Below are 25,614 nucleotides of genomic sequence, written 5' to 3'. Positions count from 1 at the left end.
AGTTGTGTCAATTGGTAGAAAGTATTGTATTGTATCCTTGAATACAGATATCTGTGCTGTGAAAGACGAGAAAATCTTTCGTCCAAATGATGGCAATCGTTACGGATTCACTCCTATAGTCTGTCAGTGAAGCCCTATAGAGCTTACTGAATCACTGTTGGTGGTATGGTGAAAATTTTGCAATGAATTGCTTCTACCAGATTGACAACGGTTTGAACCAAATCACCTTCCTGGATGTGAAAGTACACGTTGAGGAAGATCATAAAAACCCATCAACCATATGAAATACTTACAGTCCTCCAGCTCCAACCCATTCCACACCAAGAAAGCCAACCCATTCTCTCTCGCCGTCAAGCCACAATGCCTCAACACTTCACCCACCTCTCGACAAAAATAAAACCTTCACCTGAACCAAACTTAAGTCAACCCTGGATATCCGTCCATCCTGGTCACCAAACAAATATCCCAAGCTGTCTTATACACCACCAATAAACCTGCTACCATTGGCAAATTCACCCTCTACCACCAAAGGAACCTGCCTCATCTCTAACCTCATCTGTGAGATGCCTTCTACCTGCGGAAAACATCCACAACACTGAACCTCAGAATCAACAACCACTTCTCCTTCACCCAAAACCTAGACATTACCATTACCATGCATACCAATTACTACGCAGTAATCACCTACCCCTTACCCCAATACATCAACAAATCAGTACGTAAAAGATGGGAGAGGTAGCCTACATAGCCTGACCTGAACAAGGTTACCCAATAATCTTTCCCATCCCCAACCCTCACCTCCATTACTACCCTTCGTGTCCTCCCCCCCCCACATTGCACCTCCCTCCGAAACAACATCAACACTACTCGCAGTTTTCAACAAGTGTAAAGGTTAAAGTTAAGCTGAAATTTAGCGCATTATGTTCCTTACAAAGTTCTAGTACATTTAAATATGTCATATGTTCACAGTTTCATTTACAAAAATGAAGTTGACTCTAGGGCCTCCTCGATGGCGTAGTTGAAGCATTGTTGCCTTGTAATCAAAAGTTCCCACATTTGATACCCGATGGAGGTACATAGAGGTTCGGACCCACTTTAAACTGTAGTTCCAGTCCCAATTAGCATATATGTGCAGAAGGTGGACTTAAAACAACAATCCAAGAAGTTGACTCCAAGATGGCCACCATGTTGCTCACATGCCATATAAAGTTCTCTCCCTTTCCTCTGTCATGTAACAGGAAGCCTGGTTTGTGGTTCCTTATCCATATTTGTTCTAAACGGGTGCTCCCTCACTGACCACAAGAAACATTATACCTCCAGCAGTATAAGAATTATGGTTTTGTTCATTGTATTGAAATTAATCATACCAATGAAGTTCTAGCTCATTCTACCTTTTCTACCACAACCTTTTCATTTAAGAAGATGAACAAGACTTACAGATTGCCCCTATATTGATTACATATCCTACAAGCCCACATCCCCCTCTTCCTATAGCATGTATCATGATATTTGATTTGTGTTTTCCCATTCGTATTTGTCTTGGAACACTTACAGACCATGTTCTAGAACAAGATAGTTAACTATATATATATATATATATATATATATATATATATATATATATATATATATATATATATATACACAGGGAGGATATTTCAGTCGTTCACCGCCAGCGTGACGGCCGTTCGGCGGACTCTTCATGCAACAGGTCCCGGCAAATTGCGTTCAGGAAGTCCGCAACAGAAACCGCTTGTTTTCTAATGTTTCCACTTTTCACAATTACAGTTACAATTACAATTGAAATAATCACGTACCTTGTCGCAAGGATGCTGGAAAAGGTGTCCTCGCAATTACAAATATTTCTGGCACATTATTTCTGACATCTAATCTTAGATTAGTCATCGCTACTTTATCCTCAGTTGTCGTGACAGAGCCGGCAGCTTATCGGAGGTTGGGTGAGTTGTCAGCCGCGAGAGGGCGCTTCATACTGTACGTGTCGGCAGTGATGCCAACCGTAGGGACATGTCCCTACGCATAGGGACTTTTCACTAAATTTCGCCCGCGTAGGAACGTAGGGACAGATTTTGCCAAATGAGGGAAAACGTAAGTACTTTTTTCAATCTTGGTAAATGACATTTTATGAATTAGTTTATCTGGATACTTTAGCGAGGAGGAGAAAAAAGAACTAACTAACAAATCTCCATCAGAATTTTGGAACATGTTATCGGTTACCAAAAACTTTCAAGGCAAGTTCCTTTTTGAAAACATTTCCACTCTCGCGAAAATAGTGCTAACATTGCTGCATTCTAACTCGGAAACGGAAAGAATATTTTCACGCGGAAACGGAAAGAATATTTTCAATGTTAAGTGATACAAAAACAAAAAAGGGAAATAAAATGGGACCAAAATTGTTAAAGACTGCAGGAAATACAGCATATATCACCAACCAACATCTATCTCTTCACAGCAGCAACATGTATGACTTCAAATAACATAATCAACAGTAAACGACTCAACGCTATTCATTAGGGGTGTGCGGGATCCTTTACTTTAAAAAGTCGTTAATTCTCGACGTTTTCTACCTTGTAAGTTTCTGGAACTTATCGAAAATTGTAAGTTTTTATTCTAGAAATGCAAAAACAATCACTTAAAGTGAAAATGACTTGTAAAATTCGAGATTTCCAGTGCTTCGGGAAATTTCGAACATTTCCCGTCCAGAAAATTTTCCGACTTGGTCGGGAAATTGCAAATTTTTCAGTCCCGAATGTCGGGATTTAAAAAAATTACCGTCCCGATCCCGTCCCGACCCAAAAAATTCTGTCCCGCACACCCCTATTATTCATTAAGGCAAGAATTTACAATACCGGACCCTTCTGTAATTTCTATGCTACGTCTTATACTCACGAAATAATTATTCGTGATGATTTATCTCAAGTTAACATGTTGGGGTGAGGGGGAAAACATTTTCATTAACGTGTAGAAGTTGTAAAATAAGCATTTCAATTCTCGCAATGATTCTCCGTATACAAGTATGGTAGCCATATTTGTTGATATGAACAAATTACAATTAGTTACGCTGTCTACAGCGTTGCCACACTGTTGATTTCATACTTGGAGAGCATGGATCGTGTAAGAATGGCGGAAGAGAACAGTAAAAAAGTTGTTAACGTTGTACAGATTGTTAGGTGGAGTGTGCAGGAGGATGGCTGTGGGCTAATTAATAAACTTATGGATTTCAGTATATTGCCCAAAGAACGTGCTTACATGTGACAGCGACAATCACGATGTAGAAGAACTGATTTGATTACAGGTAAATTTGGCAACAGTACATCAATCATAAAATTGCAGGATACGAAAATGGCGTCTTCGATGATGAACGTTTGCCGTTAAAGTGCTACGAAAATAATATTTTTTATCGGTTCGTAATCACAATTACCGCAAAACCATTCAGGAATAGCCCCACTGACCATTCCCGGTAAGGTTAGGTTAGGCAAGGCAAACATAGTTAAAATTTGGGCTCGAAAAAAACATGCACGGGTAGCCCCACAAACCATTGACGGATAGCCCCACGAACCATTCAGGTACGGTTAGGTTAGGTTAGGATAGGATAGGCAAACATAGTTAAAATTTGGGGTCTAGTAATATCAGGAATGTATATTTCGTTTTTTAAGTATTGGAAACACAAAATCTTCCGGTAAATAATGAGCAATCGTGCCGATCGCGGACCACTCAATTTCACTTATTTTGCAATTTCTACACGTGACCCCCCAAATTTTAACTTGAAATTCGTGATTAGGAGGCCTCAATTAGTGAGTATGCAAAATATTACAAAAATCGGGGAGGGGTCATGTATTGGAAATTCGCTCCTTCATTAATTGTGGAAGCACCGAGCAGAAAGATTTGGTAAGTAAATGTGTATATTTTATCTTCTGTTTTGCATGCTCATGAGGTGTTGTTTTTACTTGGCGTAGGGACATTTGGTCAGTTGTAGGGACATTTTGACTACGTCTGTAGGGACATTGCCGAAAAATGGTTAGCAACACTGTCGGCTACCAGACGTCAAGTGTACGTTCATGTTCACTTCTGTTTGCGTTTATCAGTACGCGTGTTGCTTATACTGTGTTATTGTAATGTGCTACTCATGGCCAGTGCTTTATTGTGTGTTAATTGTTATTCATTCATAACTTATGTCGTTAAACAAATATAGTCTTGAACAGAGAGTTTTTATGTACGATAATTACGTGAAAACGAATTCTTGCAAAGAAAAAGTGGTCAGGGAATTACGAGAGACAGGATCTCTTGAACCTAAGAAACGCGTTGTATTGCTGTTGAAGGAGGTCATTTTCAACATCTCTTATATAACACAGGAGGTTAGTGATCATCATTATTATTACTTTTAAATATCATTTTACGCTTTCGGTTCGCTTTATGCGCCGGGATGCTGTCTTCCCTTTCTGACAACTGACGATAAAGTAGCGATGACTAATCTAAAATTAGATGTCAGAAATAAGGTGCCAGAAATATTTGTATGTGGGAGGACACCTTTCCAGCATCCTTGCGACAAGGTACGTGCTTATTTCAATTGTAATTGTAACTGTAATTGTGAAAAGTGGAAACATTACAAAACAAGCGGTTTCTGTTGCGGACTTCCTGAACGCAATTTGCCGGGACCTGTTGCATGAAGAGTCCGCCGAACGGCCGACACGCTGGCGGTGAACGACTGAAATAACCTCCCTGTATATATATAATATAATATAATAAAGTAAAAAAAGCTACACATAGAAAGAATTTATGTACCTTTGTGGATCCTTAGGTATACCGAAAAAAGACCGGCGTGATCCCGCCACTCGTGAAGATATACCACATACCATGCACTTCTTAGGATGTCCCATATCTGATGGAAAAAACATAGTAAAATTAGCTTTTATATACAAGGACCATGTTCATTAACAGTGGATGTAAGTTTTCATTCTGCAAACATTAACGTTTCATATCAATTATGAAAAACCTTATCTAAGACAATTACATACTGGCTACAAACCTTATAAATTTTACATAAATCATATGGCCTTGCATACAAAAACTGTTGCCATTTGTTAATCCAAAATTGCAACACCTGGCAATAATTTGGTTATGAAGTGTGCAGTTCACAGTAACCTTTCAGTCTCATTTGTCTTTATGTATGGAATTTGACTATTAACATTCATTCTTTTGTTACCATACACAGATATTTTCAAGCAGTGCTTACACCAAGATAACAAACAAATATGTTTACGGGCATCAGATAGATTCTTTTGAGCATCAGAGTATCTGTGGCATTATTACAGAAGCTGACACATACAATAATGTCATCAAACCAACAAGAGTGCAGACCAAGAGTGGCTGAAGTGAGATGGAGTAAGCTGAATGTGAAGCTTTGATTAACTAACTGTTTGTAGTGCAGTTGCTTCATTCATTGGTATGAATATACATGTGTTATTTTTCTTCCCAAAATTTGTATTTTGAAAAAACAGCCTTAGTATTAAAAAGTTTTGATTCAATACATATTATCTTAGCCTTTGGTACTCATACAGTACTTCAATGAAAGAAGTATGAAACATCATACATGCAATGGCTTGGGAATTAAAAGATCCTTGTCAATTACAATAAAATTGTTGACATTACTTACAAAACATTTAGTGAAAAAAAAAAGTCATTGCCAATTCAATGAAACATTAAAAGCTATGAGAACAGAGCGGAATATTATTGAACTGAATCACCTAGCGTAAATTTCCAATTTTTGCTGTAGTTTTCACTACACTATTCTCTAAATAATAATAATAATAAAAAAACAAGTGGTGACAGGCTAAAAAATCACGTAAAAGACCTACATTTGAAATACATTATTTTGTACATAAATATGTTTAACATAGTTGTTTATTAACTTATAACAAGCTTCTGGCAGTAATAAATGCTTTTTAGTGTTATTGACAGTGAAAACTTATGCACCCTGCTCATTGCATGTCTTGAAACAGGCAAATGGTGTTAACCTTTAGACTGCCGGACAGGTTTACGGAAGTAGCCTCTATTCCGCCGAGGCTTTTCTGCGTGATTCTTAAATTTTTACACTTATTTCGGAAAAACGTTATAATTCGTAGACTATTGAACCAATCTGCTTCGGGTAAGTTTTGTTTTGATTCTAAGACACCAGGGCATGCAACTGTGTACAATTCAGAATGCCAAAGTGAAAAAGACGGGGTGAAGTGGGCCATGGCCGCCAAATTTCCATGAAAAAAAAATAAAAATCTGGACTTTGCACCATCTTTCGACACTCCTATGAGAAAAGGACGCAAACTTTAGCTTTCTTTTTATAGTATGGACCATTCGTAATGAAATGAAAGTTGTTTCATGTTCCTAGCTGGCACACATTTACACCGTCGGGCGGGTTTGCCGAATGTAACCCCTGATTCACCGAGGCTTTTCCGCGCAATTTTTAAATTTTATTTCGGAACTCTTAGACTATTGGACCAATCTGCTTTGGGTAAGTTTTGTTTTGAAGCTAAAACACCAGGGCATGCAACTGTGTACAATTCAGAATGCCAAAGTGAAAAAAAATGGGGTGGGGTGGGCCATGCCCCCCAAATTTCCATGAAAAAATAATAAAAAATGGACTTTGCCCCATCTTTCCCCACTCTTATGGGAAAAGTACACAAACTTTAGCTTCCTTTTCATAGTATTGACCTTTCAGAATGAAATGAGTTCTTTCATGTTCCTAGCTGGTACACACATTGTAATAGGAGACAATATGTTGAAGTCTGCATGAACAGCTCGAAAAACAAGGTTAACAAGGACTCGAACTCGTGACCTGGGCATGTTGAAAGGGGGAATAAGTGCACCAACCATGACGAAGGCTTTTCCCAGAAAGCCTGTTAGTGTTTCCACCACAATATAAAAGTATCGAGGTGCAAATAGCATGGGAACTTTACCTAATTCTTCTTGTCACCGTCCTCATTTTGTGTGTCACCATAAGGACTGGCAGTTTAAAGGTTAATATCTCCCCTGTTGCTTCTAATTTCATTAGCTCCCTGCACATCCTTCACCTTGAAACTTGAGAACCCAATCTCATGGGCTCCACTGCCTGCCACTGTCAAATGGGTAGGCAAAAAACTTCACAATCAACATGCTTCAAGAAAACTTGAGCTCTCAGGTTATACACCACTGAACTGAGTCCACCTCCAACTGTTTGATTTATTTTACTTTGCTTTTCTGCCATTTTCGGCTAATTACGAAGTGGACAGAAGAGATAAGTCACATTCTAGATATTGTTTCAAATCCAGTTAATTGTACTTCAATACGCATTCACAAAAAACTTTTTTACAACCTTTTCAGTATCCAAAACTTCAAGAGAAGATTTCCAATACTGACACAAAATGCATGCAAAAGTAGAAAAAATTCATTCGTCATGAATATAAAGGGTGTCACTGTACAACACCAACAAAATTTCACACCATGCGTAAGACAAAGATAAACTATTCATATTAGTAATGTTTTGCATGCATAGGGTTTGTTTTGAAGAGCCTTAAAAAAAAACTACATTATTCTATCCATGTTCATCCACTGACATGTCATTATGGAACCTCAACTTATACCAAAGATGTTTTTGTGTACAACTTGTACAAATATTTAACATGCATTTTGTAGTATGCATGTATGTTATATGAACAAGTTCAGCTAAAAAATTCTTTAAGGAACTGTGGGACATTGAAATCATTATAACTACTGCATTTTAAGTAAAGTTTTAATATGGAAAAATACAAAGTATTTGTATTCGAATCACTCAAATACATAACAGCCATCAACAAATAAACATAAGTACATAATTTTGGAATGACAGTGTGTGTCCTATAAGTAATGTTTAATTTTGGTGGAATAATCACATGCCTGTATTTTCTAAATTTACTCACTTTTCTGCCACTTTTGCCTAATCTTGACAATGAGGATGTTCGGTGATTAGATGGAACTGATGAATGGGCACTCCCAAAGAACACCCATACCCAGGTCAGGTTTTGAATTGGGGAACTTCAGTGGTGAGATCAAGAGTCAACCACTTGATGTGCTGAGTCACAGAGGTGTCACACACAAGTATAATAATTTTAACATGGGGGTGGTTGTCCAAGGAATTGAAGAAGTGATAATCTGTTGGTGCAAGGTCCAGGGAGTACAGTGGATGACACAGTGTCTCCCAGCTAAGTTGCTGTATGGTATCCCTGGCCACCCTTACCACAGGCGGCTTTGCATTGTCATGAAGGAGCAGTAAACCCTTTCGATTAACCAATGCTGGCTCCTTCTGCTTCAGTGCGTGTTGCACACATTCCAACTGCTGTGACTAGAGGTCTGCAGTAATGGTTTGGCCCGTTGGTAGCAGCTCGTAGTGTACCACTTGGCAACTAGAGCGTGATCTTGTGTGGGTGTAGAGGTGGTCTTGAAGTGTGAGACACAGTGTCCCGTGTTGACAACCAATGATACATGACCCACTAGTGAGCACTCGACCGAATATGGGTGTGTTGTGGTGCAGATAAAGTAACGAGAAACATGCTGTCACTCGTTGCTTTCCGACAGTGTATGGGGTACTCACTTGCTCAACTTGAATGTCTTCCCTATGCGGTGCAGGTGCAGTCTGACTGTTTGCTCAGAAACTGGAAGCAATTGGCAAGCTCACCACACATTAGGCTGCTGTCCTCCCTTTATGGCCAGCTTCAAGGTCTTGTCATCCAGGACCTGTGGCTGGCCACTACGGGGTTCATCACAAAGGGGCAGATCTCCCGACCTGAACTTCGGGAACCAATGCCTGGCAATGCATTCATTCACAGCATTATCCACAAAGGCCTGGCATATTCGGCAACCTGATATAGCTGCGGATATATAGCTTGAAGTAATAAAGCAGACAACCCCCAAACAAGTTGCTTCAACCCCTCCATTTCTCTTTGCCACTGCTCAAGCTATGGCTGCGCAATGTGCCTGTATTGGGTAAGGTTAATATCCCAATGCCCACCACAACCTCTTTTCTGGCACGAGGCACACATAGGTAAGAGTGATCACATCTTCCCATGCAACGTCAAAAACAGCAAGAACTTTTTTGGTTACCTCGTAATTCATGAACAAAATAACTTTGTGCATGTGATTAAGGACAAAGGTTACAGGTTTCTTTGGGGTTTAACATCTTTTCAAACCATATTATAGAGCATAAAAGAAAAAACCACATCATATGCATAACATTTTTCTTTGTCTCATTTGAAAAACATAAGTTTACAAAGGGACACAACATTAATCGATAATGCAAAATAAACATGTATCAAAAGCCTCTTTCTTGAAGTGGCTTATGTAAAGCAAGTTACTCGAGTTACTGAAGTTTTTATTCCATCTAAAGAACACCATGATTTACAGATATGTATCCTTGTACCCAATGATTCAGTTTGTTATTAGTATTATTCTGTGTTTGCAATAATGCACTTGCATTATTCATTTAGCATTTTTATAAATATATGGAGAAATTTTCTGCCCCCAAAAAAGTTAATTTGTCTAATACATGGTAATATTTTGAAATGTATGTAATTTCAGAAGGAAATATAAACAGTGAACTACAGGGTGATCATAAAGTGTGGAGACACGAATGTAAGTTGAATGACATACTATTCTGCAAAACTAACATTGTAGGTTTGGGGAAAATGTTATATGGCATATGACGATGAATTCAACTTCAAAATTTCAAATGGGAAGGGGGTGATATGATATATCAAATCAGGCTAGAATTTCACGAGAAATACAATGGTGAAGGCTTTTTCGATGTATCTTTAACCAGTAAAAAGTTATGATGTACCAATTTGCTCCTTTTCGAGGTGTCAGAAAAAAGCATTAAAATTAGTTTAGCGCGTCGGTAATGCATCAAGATCAAAGTGACATCTAGGGAGAGAAGTTTGCATGCCATTGCACACGATTTTAATGGGATACATCCACGAAGAGCATTATGAATGGTTATCTCAAACAATTACAGTGTGATGCTTCCATCAAATGAAAAGTCCTTCAGTGATGAGGCCAATTTTCATGTTCATAAGGAAGTTCATAAACAGAATATTCGATGCTTTTTATCTGATAACCCATTTTGGACAGATCACAGCTGAATGTTTAGTGCTGGTGCGTTAATGGTGTGGAACGTGATTGGTTAGTCCAATTTCCATTGACGGAACCTTAAATGCTTAGTGCTACCTGGATTTGTTAAATGAACAGGTTTTTTAATCCTTGCTTACGGAAAAAGGTACTTGTTACAGAGTTTTTCAGTAGAGCGGAACACCAGAACACTATAGGAACATTGTGAGACAGTTTCTGTCCAAAGTTAGTTATCAGATGACAAGGGTCACATATTCTGTTTATTAAATTCACCATGAACATAAAAATTAACCTTGTCTGTGAAGGACTTTTTATTCAATGGAAGTGTCACACTGTAATTTTTCGAGGCAACCATTCATAATGCGCAGCTCTTCGTGGATGTATCCGATTAAAATCGTGTGCAATGGCAGGCAAACTTCTCTCTCTAGACATCACTTTGATCTCGATGTGTTACGGACACGCCAAACACATTTTAATGCTTTATTCTGACAACTCGAAAAGGAGCAAATTGGTACAAGAATTCAGTCATAACTTTTTAGTGGTTAAAGATACATCGAAAAAACCTTCACCATTGCATTTCTCAGGAAATTCTAGCCTGATTTGATATATCAATCCCCTTCCCATTCAAAATTTTGAAGTTGAATTCAAGATGGTGACAATCATCGTCATATGCCCTACAACATTTTCCCTCACCCTTATTACAAACCTACAATGTTAGTTTTCCGGAATATTATGTCATTCAACTTTATTCAAGTGTCTCCATGCTTTTGGACCACCCTGTATATTAAAAAGTTAGAAAATTGCAAACTTCTGCCATAAAATAGATTAATTTTGAATAGTAATAATAGTAAATAATAAGAAAACAATAGTTATGCAACAGTTACACAGAGGCTAATGGACATACCTATCTCCGCCAAATTACAGAAGTTCATGTGCAACATGCACTATAGCAAAGCTGGATCAGTAACTCAATCATTAATTTTGATACTGAGATGAAAAATGAATAGATGAACCCCCCCCTCAACACACACACACACCTATAGTTGTAGCTTTCATCAACAAGTTGGAGCATATTCTAGTACTTCACATGTGCTCACTAGGACTATTATGATCAATTAGATTTTCCATGAGATTTTTTTTTTTATCCCTCATGGTTCTCCAAGTGTTCCTGGTGTGTGGGAACCGTGTTGCTATGATCGGTGTCCACGGCTTCATACATAGCTTCTGAACTCACACTAGGAGTCTTAGAGTGAGAATAATCTTCGAGGGTATCTTCCCTTCTCTACATCAGTTGATTCATCTGTGTGCCCTTTTTGATTGGATCTCCATGTCCTTCCATAGCATAAATTTCAGGTGCAACTGCACATGCAGGAAGGTCTTTCTTCCACCAATCACGATGCAGCAAACCTCTACTGCAAATTTCATTTTCAATTTATCTGTGAACTTTTCAAAAAAAGTGGAGGATGTTAAGTTCTATGCTGTTGAATATGAAACAGGATATTTACATAGGTGTGATATGTGCGAACAACTACATCGCTTATGGGATATCCTTTCTAAAACAGTTACCGTAATGTTTACACTAAAGTTACACATTCAAACATTGCATATGTTTAGTTTAAGGTTAACAAAGCATTCTTTTTATAAAAGTAAGTCATAAGAATTATACCAGAAATAATACATAATTACAGTATAATTTAGTAATAAAATTTGCATTAATTGTAATATCTACAAATCCCAACCCAAAAATTGCAATAGAAAGTGGTAAATTCTAATAGCCACTTACTGTAGTCGAGTTCTACATTAAAATACTTGTAGCTCAAAACATGGCCTTTTTCTAGAGCATTTAATACACAACTAAAAAAACTTCTTCTGTAACTACGAGTATATAAAATTGAAGTATAATTTGTCCACAACATATTTAAATTTTTTTGCTTGTTCTTTTTTCTATGTTCATATGCATTTTTAAGTGCACTACAAAAATGTTGATTTTTCCAGAAAAACAGAAAATTTCTCTGCCATCCGTGACTTTTCCAGTATTTCCAGACTGGTACACACCCTGTAATAAAGAGCAGTGTTGGAGTTGAAGCCTTGAGTCCAGAAATATTTTAATAACCTTTATTTATCAGGTTAATATGGTAATTTAAGTGTTTTTGGGGAAGATTTGTTCATGTGCATCCACCGTGAATGGAACCTTGGACCTCTTGATGACGAAAACACTTTTGGGAAAGTTCTAGAAAAACTGAATTACACCTTTACTTTGCAGTAATTATATATGTTATAAAAATATATATTTCAGTAATTAAATTTATATAATTTCATTAATACAATAGAATGTATGTACAAAAATTCAGTTAGATATCCACACAATATCCAATGCTATCAACTCACTTATTAAGGAAGAATCGTCACTATCAGTTTCAGGTGAATTTGCTCGCAGACGTTTTTTCGGTGTAGATCCTATAGATTTCTTTTTTCGCCGACGTGTAGGTGGAGAAAAATTGAACAAAGTTGGCACTGCATTGGCCAATAAGCGTCTTCGTGAATTTGCCATATACATATATTTCTCTTCAAAATGGAGGGAGCATATGATACTATTCTTAGTGGGATACCAATTATCCCTCTTCATGTTATCAGCCCATTTCTTTGTTAGTTCTTTGTTCTTTAATGGAAATCTGAAATGTAAATAACATTTTAACATTAGGATAGAATAGATGTTTTTATTTACTGGGCAAGGAGAAGCAGAATTTCATTGGGAAGTGTCAAAATGTTTATGATGTTTTGACACTATTGGTTTTAAAAATAAAAAAATTGCAAGCCTGTGACCATTGCCCCTCAAAAATAATGCTTGTCCTTTGTTCAGTGAAAGAAATCATTATCATAATTCAAACTATTACACACTAATGAATATCCAGAATAAAGGGACATCAAAGTTCTGATTGCAGAATTCTGATATCTTCGTTATAACAAGTCTTCCCTGCACAACTAACATTCTCTACATCTGCAAGCACATATTGAAGAGGCACACTGATTAAACACTGCATCTTCTGAGAAGAAGAAAGTTTGTGTCCAATATACCAACCTATAGCTACTTGTTTTCAAACAATGTGTAAAAATCTTGACCATGTTCAAATGAGTCATTTACACATGTCAGGTATTGAATTCTTTACACAGCATTAGGCATATATTTAGCGCAAAATTTTTAGAGACAGGTAGCGTAATGGACTTGCCGTGGAGTGGACGACCAGGTGTGGAGCAAGAATTGGTGGACAACGTGCAAGTTGCATTTCAGCACAGCCCTCAGAAATCGGTCTGTCGTGCTTCGCGCGAATTGCATATACCGACATCAACAATTCATAAGGTCCTCCACAAGTGGTTACATCTGCAGTCCTACAAAGTGCAACTTACACAAGCTTTGGAGCCAACTGACATTCCTCAGCGTGCTAACTTTGCTGCTTCCATACTGACCTAAATTGAACAAGACAATCACTACCTGCACAGGGTGATGTTTTCTAATGAAGCCACTTTCCATGTGTCTGGACATGTTAACCGCCATAACGTTCGGATATGGGGTTCTGAAAATCCTCACGTCATTTGTGAACATATTCGAGCTAGCCCAAAAACTGAACGTTTGGTGTGATCTTATGCATGATAAGAGTAATCGGTCCATTTATGTTTGCTGTGAACACGTTTACAGGGAATAATTACTACGACATGATTCATGAATACCTCAGGTGTTGGAACTGCAGCCAAACATCATCTTCCAGCAAGATGGAACGCTTCCTCATAGGTCTCTAGATGTGAGGGACCTTTTGGATAGCCATTTCCCTGGGAGATGGATTGGCCACGATGGACCAATCTCCTGACCATCGCGCTCCCGATATAACCACCTTGGATTCTTTTCCTTTTGGGGTACGTCAAGGATCGTGTCTACGAAACCCCTGTTCCAGATCTTGTCACACTTCGTACACTGATTGCAGAAGTTCTCGACACAGGTTGATGCTGCTATGCTGCAGCATGTATGGATGGAGATCGAATATAGTCACGACGTCCTGAGGGCATGTGGAAGTGTTGTAATTGTAAATAAAACTTTGAGAGCTGTAGAACACGTTGCAAAAATCTGCATGTATTTATCTCATATAGTTTAGAAGTTTTTCATTGTAAGGGTAGCAGGACTTTGTGGACACCCTGTATATTCTGCCTATCGCTTATTTTAGCTACTTCAGTAATTTCTACAACCACCCAATAACTGAAACCATCAACTTTAACCCAACGTTGCAAGTATTCAGACCCCGAATGGATATGTATCTTATATTCGCAAAGTTATTAATGTACACCTTTTGACCATGCATGCTCTCGGATGTTACTAAAGAATTCAAATTTATTTAATGAACTTCCTGACCTGGAAAGTTCAGAAAGATTATTAACTTGCACCTCCTGACCAGGAGTGTGTTCTCGGTTTAAATCAACTAAGATTTAAATTTATTAATGGAACCTCCTGACCAGGAGAATTCCGAATGATTTAGAATATAAAAAAAAGCTAACTTGACGAAAAGATTGTATATCTTAGATGAACCTAGTTTATTTATCATGATTTAATATTGGAGTCTCACTGACCAGTGTCAACTAACTCCAGCTAAATTTATTATAGTTATTAATTCTTAATGATTTATGTTATATATTTAAATAAAAATTAATTAAATACAAGCACGCAAAATCCCCTTTAAAGACCATGCTGACCAACACTAGTCCCCAAAGGTAGCTTTCGGAAAACACCGGACATTGGGGAAGGGAGAACTGACCAGTCACTCCCCACACACTGCCTGTATTCTCCCAGCCTGGACCCTGATGCGCAATGTGATTACCTTAAAAATTGGAAATGTAATTATCTTTAACAATGAATTTCCCCGTATTTATAGTAGCGGGATTGCGGATTCCTCTTCCCTAAACAAAAGATTTGGACAACGGAAAGTCATTTTTAGCTCACAACAATTAACCCTTCCAAAAGACATACAGACACACAATGAAAGCTGTTGTTGACACAAAAGAAAAGAATGCAAGCTTCAACTTGCGCTGAGTTTTTATCACCCAGCAGAAACTGTGTTACAATTTAACTAAGAAACATTCATACCTCCTTGATAAATAAAAATCCTTACATACACGAGTGTTGTCAAAAAATAATTTGAATAGCAATGGAATTTACCATAATTTCTCAATCGTAACACAGTGGACTCTATTTAATTCGAATTACTCAGTAATTTGAACAGAAGTTTTCTTCCCTTGAAATAATCTGTAATGATGTGATGGTTTTGATAATTCAAACTTTTTTCATGTACCCTTGGAGTTCAAATTAAAGAGAGTCGACTGAATTACACTTACATCTATTATATGTAACAGTAATTGAAGTAACTCATACAGGGTTGCTCTGTTGCATGCTGGTCATTGTGGAGGAAATGAACTTTAAATGAAGAAGACAAGTTGGAAAAATGAAGGTTGCACAATATATCTGCCCACCCTACAAATTAATTAATTTCCACACCTTTTACTAGAATGCCATCAATGGAAGAAATAGAATGCATGTCAGCACAATTAAATGCTATTGATATATACTTATTTGATTTTTCTTTGGGATGTGCCGTACACAGTAACGAAGGCCCAACAAACTTTGTTTTACAAGATTTATGAATGTTTTGCTTTATATAACCATTCTTTGGATGCACTTTTTGCAGATCTATTTATTAACATGTTGTGTCACTTGCAACAGACAGCAGTCACACGAGGAATTAAAAATGGTTCAGAATTTTAAAAAAATAAAAAGTTATCTTCATAAGTTGATTTACATCATTGAAAAGATATATATGTGTGCAGAAAGAGTGGTTTGTAATTTGTAGGTCAGCTGACACATTTCTATCATGCAAGTGGAAAAATAAAATAGATTTGTGTCACTGGAAAGATATGTGTGTTCAGAAAGTGTGGTTTGTTATTTGTAGACCAACTGACACATTTCCCATGCAAGTGGAAAAATAACATTTCAAGGTATGCATACTTGTTTGTTCTTTTTTGTTGCTTTTTCTCTGCTGCTGGTTGTCAGTCTCTATAGAGACAGGATGTTTGATCCTCATGCAATGCAGGTTCAGAGCATTTGGTAAGGCTGTGCAAGAATTTCCCCAAATTCACAAGATCTTGCAACAGTTGCATGGGAATTCAAACATCCTGTATAACTTCACAACACCTGCTCAAAAGATTAATTCATCCTGATGAAATATATCCTGCTTCCAACAATAGAGCAGCAAAGCTGCAAGCGTAATGTATGTATTACAGCTAATCTGAAACTTAACAAGGTATATTTACATAGAGGCCCATACCCAAGGGGGCATCCCCCCCTCGAGCCATGATTTTTTTTTAATTTGAACATATAAAAACCTACAAAAAGTATGTTGACAGTTTTCAAATTTTGCATGAATTTAGATTTTGTCCTTACCCAAATAGATAGGTTGTTTTTGGACAGAGGCAGGCGGTAGAAGTCTGCAATATTGGCATATTTTAGTCCTATAACCATTGATGCAAGGCTATCAGACATTCCGATTTAGTCGGGAGAGTCCATTCCTTTTAATCCATGTCCAGACTTTTTCATCTCGGCTCGGACACCACTTACGATAAGGGAAGAAAGACTCTTGCACCACTCCAGACATTGTACTGATTATGTAGGACTTTCTGTAGAATACTGTGAACATTATTAAAATTGTCTGAACTATTTATGAGTCAAGTACAGTTGTTTTGACACTCGACAAATAGGAACCCCTTGATTGTTGAATGGTTTCTTCTATTACAGTGTCACTACTGTTTCACATAATTAGAATAGAGGGGAATTTTCTATACTCTTTACATTATGGAAGAAAGGTTCCTCAATGACTGCAATACAAAACCAACCATACATGGGGCATATAGCTCTCCATCCGCACCGCAAGGTCTGTGATCCCTTTTCGCCACCACTGAGCAGAAGGATAAAAAAACAACTTTGCTTTCTTTCTCCAACATCAGGCATTTTCTGCAACTGATGTCCACTCTGCTACTCAATGGCTTAGGGTTAATTAATATTATGTAAATAGGAAAATCCACTTCACAGCAGAATCGATGCTAGATTTTTGGGGCAAAAAATTGCCTGAAGTACTTTTAACATATATTGTTATTTGTCCAAAACACCCAAGAAATTAAGTACATTATTATTTAAGAAATTCTGTCTGGAATTTGTTTTACTGCAACTTTTCTCCTTTTAATTGCCTTGAACATAAATACACAGTGGTGTGACCGTACAACAGACAACTTTTACAGTGTGCAGAACATGAAGGCCAAAAAATTTGATCCTACGAGCCGTTGAATATGGCATTTTCTTTCCCACATGTATGCATCCCCATTTAATAGCTTCTTGGTTGCCACTGGCATTTATTTTTACTGTCGATTAAGATTCAAAAAGCGAAAATACACCATAGAAACAATATTATGCCAGCAGACACACTGCCACTACCCGTTCCCTTCAGATAATTTATTTACAGGGTTTGCACTGACTCCAAAGCCCTGGCAAGTGGAGGAGTCAGGAAAAAAGGCTAGGACTGAGGTCATTGGAAACAAATAATTAAAAAAAACTTTCAAAACCTGGAAAGGTCAGGGGAATTAATTATTTTTGCTTGGCAGACAACCGGAAACAAGTTTCGTTTTATCTTCCCAACAATCTTCCTTTTTGGGTAATATTGCTTATAAAAAGGTTCTTTCATTTATTTTCAAAAATGTTCAAATGATTCATTTGTTTAACTTACAAAGTTGAAGTGTAACTCTTATCTTTTAGCATGTTAAATCATTACACACTTATGTAGAATACCTGGAAAAGTCAAGGAACTTTGCAAAATAGGTGTGAACCCTCATCTATCAACCCCACACACGTATGTGGCTTTTTGTAGGCTATTTGAATAGTTTGTAGTTTGCATGGACACATGTAGTCTACCCGTATCATACAATTTTTATTTTCGCTCTCTGACAGAAACAAATTTCAGGATCAACTGCAAATACTTATCACATGTTTGTATACATATAGGATAGAAAATGCTGTTGTTCAACATTTCATAGCAAAATGAGTAAATTTCTCTAACCACCCTCTCTCATATAATATATATATATATATATATATATATATATATATATATATATATATATATATATATATATATACAGGGTGTCGCAAAACTCTTTCAACAACGCTTGGGTGCTGGTAGATATCATAAAAACAAGTAACTTTTCCCTATAAAGTTTACCTCAAAAGCGCTTAGTTACTGCGCTATAAGCGCTTAAACTCTATACTGTACGTATGCAACCCAACACAGCAAACACTTGCTCTGACATAACTACCAGGGGCGCGTGGCAGGGTTGCCACTAGCGTTCCTCGTTAAGAGAGACAACTTGAAAACAACAACTTGGGAGTCTTGCCTGAGCAAAATTCAAAACATTAATGATACTTGCGATGTTATAAGAAGCATTGACAGTATTTATAAACTGACCAAGACAAATAATGGGCAGACTGAAATTCAAGACTACTCATTCTAAAATATCTCCATAATTGATTGATTGATTTGGTTTATTTTAATTCGCTTTTCTGCCACCTTTGGCTAATCGCGAAGATGAGGATGATATGATGAAATAACAAATGACACCAATGTCTACGCCAAGATTTAAACCCGAGACACCTGGCGCCGTAGCGATCTGTGCTAACCAAATCACCACGGAGTGTTTCGTGTATAATGCAATATCAACAATTGCAAGGGACACATGAGATAGGGGAAATCCACTAAGGGTCAAATGTAAATATGATGTGCTTTATGCCTCGGTTCGAACATTTGACATTCGAACAAAAACTGCTGGCTGCTAGTGCATTACACTCTACCATCGTGGTTGCAATCCCATTCGCAGCAAAACATGCCTTTACAGCAGAAATGAAATTTTCTTGTCAGTATATTCGTTAAGAGCAGAGAACTAACAGATGTTATGAATTCAGTTTTCTTACAGTGTTCTTTTTACGTTAAGTTCAATGCACCAATTGGTGTAGCGGTGCAGTACCTGCTCCCTTTTCAGAATAATAGGAACTACGAAGACAAATGATCCAGTGGCATATTTCTCCAGGCCACAGCTCTTATCAGGAACTTTCGATAAAGAGATCATGTGTCGATCACTAAACGTACTCGATCACCGAGGCGACTCAATAGACTTTTGCTGTTCGCAAAATTGTTTTTTGTCATTGTGAAGTACGAGTGATCTTTACAGGTCAGCGCTTGATATAAGTATGCATTTCTTGGCTTTGGCTTTTACTAAGCACTAGTTTAATGTGTGAATTTATTCATGTCTAAACAACGTGTTTCATTAAATTAAAAGTCGGCCCCGTGGCGGATTGTTAGAACATCGCACTACGATGGCAGGAGTCTTGGATTGGAATCCCGACTTGGACATGGATGTTTGTGAGGGTCTATTCATCAATTTCATCATATCATTACTCATCCCCAGCTTCGCAAATTACCCAAAAGTGGCACAAAGGCGAAGTAAAATAAAGCAAATTAATCAATCAATCATTAAATTAAAAAAAGCCTTGCAATTACTTACTTGTGAGACAAACATGATTAGCAATAACATTAGCACAGATAGGAATAACTTCCAAATAAATTGTAATAATATTACAGTCTGCGTGTTCGAAACGAGGCAGCAAGCACATCATGTTTACATTTGTTCGTTCGTAGATTTCCTCTATCTCACGTGTCCCTTGCAATTGTTGATATTGCATGATACACGAAACACTCCGTGGTGATGTGGTTAGCACAGCTCGCTACGGCGCTAGGTGTCTCGGGTTTAAATCCTGGCGTAGACATTGGTGTCATTTGTTATTTCATCATATCATCCTCATCTTCGCGATTAGCCAAAGGTGGCAGAAAAGCGAATTAAAATAAACCAAATCAATCAATCATGGAGATATTTTAGAATGAGTAATCTTGAATTTCAGTCTGCCCATTATTTGTCTTGGTCAGTTTATAAGTACTGTCAATGCTTCTTACAACATCGCAATGTTTTGAATTTTGCTCAGGCAAGACTCCCAACTTGTTGTTTTCAAGTCGTCTCTCTTAACGAGGCACGCTAGTGGCAACCCTGCCACGTGCCCCTGGTAGTTATGTCAGAGCAAGCATTTGCTGTGTTGGGTTGCATACGTACAGGATACATTTTAAGCGCTTATAACGCAGAAACTAAGCGCTTTCGAGGTAAACTTTATAGGGAAAAGTTACTTGTTTTTATGATATCTACCAGCACCCAAGCGTTGTTGAAAGAGTTTTGCGACATCCTGTGTATATATATATTATATATATATATACACACACACACACACACAGGGTGTCATTTTAATGGTGCCCACGAACCACAGAAACGTGTATGATTCAAAAAAGCCAGTTTCGCCGCCTGTATGCTGGCAACCACATACAACATTTGATTGCAGTTCAGGTGTCATTTCCTGTCATGAAGCGATGCGTTCCAGGGTTGCCAGGAACACACATATTCTGTGAAAAATGACATAGCGACAATCAGCCACATTATGTATCCTAAAGCAAAGCGAGAAAACAAGTTATGTAACCCAACAGGAAGTGAACAAGCAACACGAAAAATGGTAGAAAGGAAAGGAATTCAAATGGAAGTGGTAACATCGAATTTTGTCTCAGCTTACATGTAAATATTTGCACATCTAGTTACCAAGTTGGCTTCTACAATTTAGTCTATCCACTTCATCTTTCTGATATTGGTTGTCTGTGACACACTGAACAGTTGACAAAATAGAAATGAAAGAATTCAAAATTCCAAAGGTAAGTAACACGTAATATAATGTGTATTCACGCCATTATGTGGCAGGGGGGAAAAATGGTTGAAAATAAAGTGATATAAGTTCGCCGATGACTGTGTTTATCCATGCACTGGAAACACATGTAATAGTTTGCAACATTACTGTGATATGGTAGTATATCCCCTGCTGACCATGTAACAACCTAACAAACTGTGGTTGTACGTTTTTTAGCCATAATGTAACAATGTGATTCTCGGATACTTCAGCTAACAGGACCACAATATCACAATGCATGTATGAGGATAAATGGCTATATAAACCTGTAGATATCAACCTTGCAATGAGATTTGGAAATATTTGACATGTAGCTGGGCATAAACAGCCAGATGTAAACTGTAAGTCCAATAAAATTTGTTGATTAATATCATATTTTACATTTAGGCTAAGAGATAAAATTCGATATTGCCACTTTATTTTGAATACGTAGTATTTCTATCATTTCTCGTATAGTTGGTTCACTTCCCCCTTTCCCTGGGATGACCGCTGGTCTTCTGGCTGGTAGGCAGTGTTGCCCTAGATGTTCGGTCTACTGGACGCATTCCTATCTCCGTTTTACAGCTCATAATGTGGTTGGTAGACTGTAATTTTTCTCAAAATATGTGTGTTTCTTGCAATACTGCCGTGCACTGTTTAGCCGCAGGAAATGACATCATAGGTGCGATCAAATGTTGGGTTGGGTTGCCAGCATTCAGGCAGCAAAACGGACTTCTTCAAACGACTGTAGCACCGAAACGACGCACCAACAAGAAAAATGTGACTGAGAATTTTTTTTGTTTTGATGTCCTCTACATGTTTCTGTGGTCGCCATTAAAAAAACACCCTGTATATTGTATAATATGAGAGAAAATTTATGAAAATTCGCCTATGGGTCTGGCCCCACTCCAAAAATCCTGGGTACGGGCCTGTTTATATATAAATGCATTTCTCTATCATACAGAGTTATTGCTTACCTGCTCCAGAGAAAAGTTAGAGCTGTAAAAAGTGAAAATAATCAACTGACATATGTTGCCCGCGGAACATCCTTTTCACACAGTAAGATTGGGCCTTTGTGATGTAATATAGCTTGGAGAATTGAATAATTTCTTCACTTGTGCTTGTTCTGCAAAGTTCCATTAAATATGTAACTGCAGTGTATTATCATATATTATTATTATTATTATTATTGAAGGCATGGTTTCTTTAAACTTGCACATTCTTAATGCAGATATACTAGTTAAGCTACTTAACCTAGGTGACATAAAACCACAATTGCACATGCACAGCAGACAATCTGATAATATATTAACATACATAATTGATATCCATTTTTTAGAAACAGAATACGATTATTCTATGCACACACCAAAAAATAAAGCCTAATCTGTTTCATTCTCAACAAATGCTTTGTGGGAAGGGGGTCACAAACAGGCTTAATTAAACCTACATGTAAAAGCTACCTCTGGCCAACCTGAATTGAGGTGAAACAAAGTCAAAATTTTAGTAAGCAAAAACTGTTTATGGAAAAATACATGTCCAGAAAAAAAAGTATGCATCCATGCCACAAACATTATCTACTTTAACTAATGAGAATATTATTTCAAATATCGTCTACGATGCTTAACAAAACATTCATATCTGCAAAAAAGAATGCCTGGTACATTTGTGTAAATGTGTGGTAACTGTGGCCAATTCTAGAACTAACACTCAGGAATAAGAAATTCTTTGGAACATGTCACAATGACACTTCGCATTTACAATATGTGGGATATGCCACATTAGAGTAGGAAGGTTGACAAACTATCACAGAAGCCTAGTTCTAAGTTGGGCAAACATCAATTTTTTTTCCAGCTTGTAAAGTAAACTAGTGGGTAGCAGCAGTACGTTCATAAATTTTACATTTCTTATGATTCTTTGATGATAAAACTAGAGTGGTAGGAAGCTGGCCCAGTTGCCTAAAGAACATAGGTTCAAATATACAGTTCTTTTCACTTCTATTTGAGGGGGGGGGCGGCGGGGTGGTAGTAAAATTAATGTATTGTTGACAGGCAAAAATAAGAAAATTAATCCTTGATTTATATAGTTTCTGGTTGATGTCACTAACAATTTGTTTTTTTCATACATCTTCTCTAATACTAAATTAGTTCCTACATAAGGCAATAGGGTGGACAGACAGAGATTGCTGGAAATCTGTAGCTGAAGTTATTTATATCAAGAATGTCAGTTGAAGGTAAAATATGAAGTTCTTGTATTCTTCCAGTTAGTTAGGTTAGGTTCCTATAGTGTACTAATTGGAGGTAGTCCGTATAATACTAAAGTGCCCAGAAATCTTTCTAGCACACACTACTTTGACATCACGTCCAGTAAAGGATATGAATCTCCAACTTCAAGGGACAATAGCATGTGCAATTCGCACAATTTGGTCTTAAAATTTTTTCAAAGATGAATGTGCTTGCAATGCAATCATCAACTGAGCACCTACTTTCTAGACATATAGTACACCTATTCAACAAGTTAAAAAGAAACATAAATCCACTCTGATTCTAAAAAACATGCCTTTCAGTGTGCTATGTTGTTCACTTACATTATTGTCTGCAAGTATTCGGGTAACAGTTTCATACATCAGAGACACATTTCTTCAATTATACACAAGAAACTACTTACAGAAATGAGTTTTTCCAAGGTTTACAACGTTCGTCGGGGTATTTTCTTTAATTGTGGAATATATTTGACTGGGAAATCATGTATTTTTCAAGAGAAATATCTCACCGACGCACAATTGCAATTGCTTTCATTTGCTTGCCCTACAACAATCACATGCTGCATACATTTGATGACGTAAGCCCCTGTCAAGTGTTTCAAACCCCATTTTTTTTTTACTATGCTTGCCTAACATAACCAAACCTAACCTAACCTTATCAGGAATGGTTCGTGGGGCTATCGGTCAGCTACCGTACATAATGGTTCATTGGGCTATCCATGTATGGTTTGTGGGGCTATCCGTCATCTACCCGTGCATAATGTACAATTTGCACAAGAGACGAACACGATAGTAGGTATCTTTCGGTGACGGATGTTGGAAACACTGCATGCCCACTACAGTAGTCAAGATTTGCCCGCCATATTGTGTTATGGAAGCGAAAAAAGGAGTCAAAGAAATGACTCTCTATGTGAACAATTGTGTTTGTCTTTTTTTCGTGTAAAAAGCATAATAGCACCTTGAACTATGTTCTGCAATACACAATTGGTAAGTACGAACCATGCGAAACACAAAATATCCGATCCTAATGTGTCTCCAATCTATGAAACTGGTACCTGTATTCCATGTTCCTAGCTGCTTATGATAAAAGGGTAGACCTATTAGAAACTTCCCTTATTTCTCATGCAAAATATACTCGCTAAATTCAAAATATAATTTAACAAAAAGTCATATAATAAGTACTTACGCAAAATATGATGTTCCTTTCATTTTGCCGCTTCTATTTCTGCAGTTATAAGCTGAACACACCTTCAGCATCTTGCACTCCCTTTGTAAACATTCAATGTTTTGACCACCCAGAATGTGTCTTCAAATAGTCACCGCTTGGCAGTTCTAGTATATATGTGAAAATATACGGGCCACTCTAGTGTTTCTATACATAGCTTGTTGCATGCTCCCACTTAAAAAACAAACATCTGTTCCTAGTCTTACTCTGAAGAAACACCGACACTAAGAAATAAAAACGCAAAAAAATACTCACCTAAAGAACGATATATCCTTGTCTCTCCTATGACGAACAGTACAACCGTATGCTGAACACGACACTGGCATTTTGTCACACGGTCACGGCACAAAATATGTTACGCGATTATTATTTTTGCACACAAAACTATTCGAGCAGACGACGCGAGTAACGCCATGTTACGTACGACGAGATTTCGCGTTCGGTAACAACGATCCATTTCAAGCTTATTGTCTGTATAGTGAAAAATCAATACTCCGCATTACTATAACTTTTACTTTGTGCAAAAAAAGTACCGGCAATTTCGAAGCAGAAATGAAACAACGTAAAGTTCTCAAAACTTCCGACACGAGAACAGATTCACGTACAGATTACCTAAAACACACTAAATCCGCGAATTTCCTCCGACGACGAACAAACCCGACTTACGTTTATATTATAACATCATAGAGAAATTAAACTAACAACACACACTTGTCGCAAAACTAGTATTTTTTTCTATTTTCTCCGGGAAGTGTGTTGATTTTTCACTAGAGACAATGCAACAACCAAAAAGATAAAACCGGAAGCACTCTGCATGTACCGGAAATACACAACCACAGATTACAAAAACGTAAACACAGCTGCAGAGCGTATTTACAATGAGCAATTGTACATTTAAAAACACTGGGCGCTCTTCCCTCTTCAAACCATCTGGCACCATTTTCCGATCATGGGACATTCTCAAAACACACCTAAAAAATTTAGTTATGAATTTGGTAAAATTTCAGTAACCACCAAACGTCTCTAATTCAAATTATTAAATGTTAAGTATCCCCGAAACGCCTGAAATTCCTTTATTTACTTCTTTTT

General features: G+C 37.4%; 1 protein-coding gene across 11 annotated transcripts in view; it reads right to left on the bottom strand.

The window, feature by feature from the left end:
• Positions 1 to 25,614, bottom strand: part of LOC145985065 (uncharacterized) — a 353,116-nt gene that overhangs the window by 241,039 nt on the left and 86,463 nt on the right. For 3 of the 11 annotated variants that reach the window (XM_083118629.1, XM_083118634.1, XM_083118623.1), the window contains exons 1-3: positions 24,781 to 25,321; positions 12,535 to 12,818; positions 4,801 to 4,897 (exon numbers count right to left, since the gene is read on the bottom strand). In XM_083118629.1, the coding sequence (XP_082974755.1) occupies positions 4,801 to 4,897; positions 12,535 to 12,818; positions 24,781 to 24,851 (452 nt within the window). In that variant the 5' untranslated portion in view covers positions 24,852 to 25,321. Of the gene's footprint in view, positions 1 to 4,800; positions 4,898 to 12,534; positions 12,819 to 24,486; positions 24,619 to 24,780; positions 25,322 to 25,614 lie in introns of those variants that run through there. The other 8 variants (XM_083118626.1, XM_083118627.1, XM_083118628.1 and 5 more) reach the window with 4 other exon arrangements.

This window comes from Lepisma saccharinum, chromosome 3 (genome assembly GCF_977018435.1).
Source record: "Lepisma saccharinum chromosome 3, izLepSacc3.1, whole genome shotgun sequence".
Classification (NCBI taxonomy): domain Eukaryota; kingdom Metazoa; phylum Arthropoda; class Insecta; order Zygentoma; family Lepismatidae; genus Lepisma; species Lepisma saccharinum.
This window is presented reverse-complemented; position numbering and strand designations above follow the sequence as displayed.